The sequence below is a fragment of the Seriola lalandi genome, unplaced genomic scaffold, assembly GCF_002814215.2.
Source record: "Seriola lalandi dorsalis isolate HSWRI2012SDOR001 ecotype SW California unplaced genomic scaffold, Sedor1 jcf7180002003850, whole genome shotgun sequence".
In the NCBI taxonomy this organism is placed as follows: domain Eukaryota; kingdom Metazoa; phylum Chordata; class Actinopteri; order Carangiformes; family Carangidae; genus Seriola; species Seriola lalandi.
In genome coordinates, this window is record NW_019474505.1 from 1 (window position 1) to 1,663 (window position 1,663).

At 44.9% G+C, this 1,663-nt stretch overlaps 1 protein-coding gene across 1 annotated transcript; it reads right to left on the minus strand.

The window, feature by feature from the left end:
• Positions 1-53: 53 nt before the first annotated feature.
• Positions 54-1,657, minus strand: LOC111668063 (uncharacterized; the record flags this gene model as incomplete). The annotated part of the gene is made up of 3 exons (XM_023424004.1): positions 1,235-1,657; positions 898-1,130; positions 54-798 (listed from the first exon to the last, which is right to left on the minus strand). Coding segments are annotated over exons 1-3 (1,387 nt in total), but the record flags the coding sequence as incomplete, so codon positions are not given.
• Between the last annotated feature and the right edge of the window lie 6 nt (positions 1,658-1,663).

Genomic DNA, 1,663 nt, shown 5'->3' on the forward strand with positions numbered 1-1,663 from the left:
AGACAAGATTTCTAGTGTAAAAGCTACATTATAAATTTCAGGATCTAACATACCTTTGATAGATGCACGTGAAATGCCACTTCTGCGCATCACTTTTACAGCACTCCTGGATATACTTGGAGTCTTGCGTGAGGTGCTCTTCATGCTCTTTCTCCTCAGAGGTATTTTAGGGGTAACGGTGACTAAAGGCATCTTGTTAGTAACAACATCTTCTGCAACTGGAGATGGAGTGCTGATGCGTGACACAGAGAAGCGCCCTGTGGAGGTACAGACCCCTGAGTTACAGGGGGTTTTGGCTGGTGTTGCACAAACAATGGGAGCAATTTCCTTAGGGGAAGGACTTGACACTGCCAGGGCTGACCTCTTCTTGCCACTGGGAGTTTCTTTGTAAGAAACCTGACCTGGGGTTGAAGACTTCAATTGAGATTTAGCGAGAGACCTTCCCGTTGTAGGAGACGGCGTCTTGGATTTTGGTGACTTCTTTTCAGCAGATGCTGTCTTAGGAGACGGGGTTCTGGACTTTGGTGACTTTGTTCCAGGAGATGCTGCCTTTGGAGACGAGGACTTGGATTTTGGTGTTTTCTTTCCAGGAGATGCCGCCTTCGGAGACGGGGACCTGGATTTTGGTGATTTCTTTCCAGGTGATGCTGCCTTGGGAGACGGGGACTTAGATTTCGGTGATTTCTTTCCAGGCGTTGGGGTCTTAGGAGAAGCATTCTTGGCACTTGGTGACTTTTTAGGTGATGGAGTCCTCTTTTTTGCAGGACTTCTTTGCACATTTGGGCTATCTTCAAACTCCTATGTAAAACAAGATACATTTTAAATAAAATTATATGGGTTAGAGCAATAATATTGTTGATGTCCTGATACTCTAGTCATCATCTTTGTTAGTCTTACCTTTAGGAAGCCAATGACTGATGCTCTTCTAAGGAGGGACAGTTTGGGTTGAGACAGACACAAGCTTCTTCGCGGAGTGGCCCCCTTGCGTAATGGAGAGTCAGGAGGCAGTCGTTTGTCAAATAACTCTGGGCTCAGGGCACCTCCAAAGGAAACACGTTTCTTCTTCATTCGTGATGTGGGCAAGTCGGCTGCAAGTTCTCCACTTTTGCGTTTTTTTGGCAAGTCTTTCACTAAAAAATAAATTGTCACTGATCAATCTACCAAACATATCTTAAACAAACAATGCTTCAATAATTACAGTAATTTGATTAAAATGATAAACAGTGTTTATTACCTTTTTCAGTTTTGCCCGAGTTCCTTGGTGATGCCTTTTGTAGCTGCTTTGTCTTGGGAGATGGCATTGCTGGCTCTTCTTGTTCCTTTGTCACGGAGGCTTTGACTGGTGTGGCCTCCTTGCTCCGTCTTCTCAATGGTGACTTTGATGTTTGAGCAGAGACTTGATCAATAACCTCAGATGCAGTATACCTCTGGGGGCTGACACGGTTTCTCTTCTGAGGTAAAGTGGCTTCAGACGTGGCTGGATGTTCAGGTGCTGCAGGTTCTGCCATCTCAGAAGGAACCTGGAAGGACTTCCTCTGCTTCTTAACAGACTTTGGGGTCCCATTACTAATACTTACAACTTCCCCCTTGATTTCATCAGCTCCAGGAAAGACTTTAGCATCATCCTTCTTAGGAATGATCATGTCTTCTGTGGAAATGACAG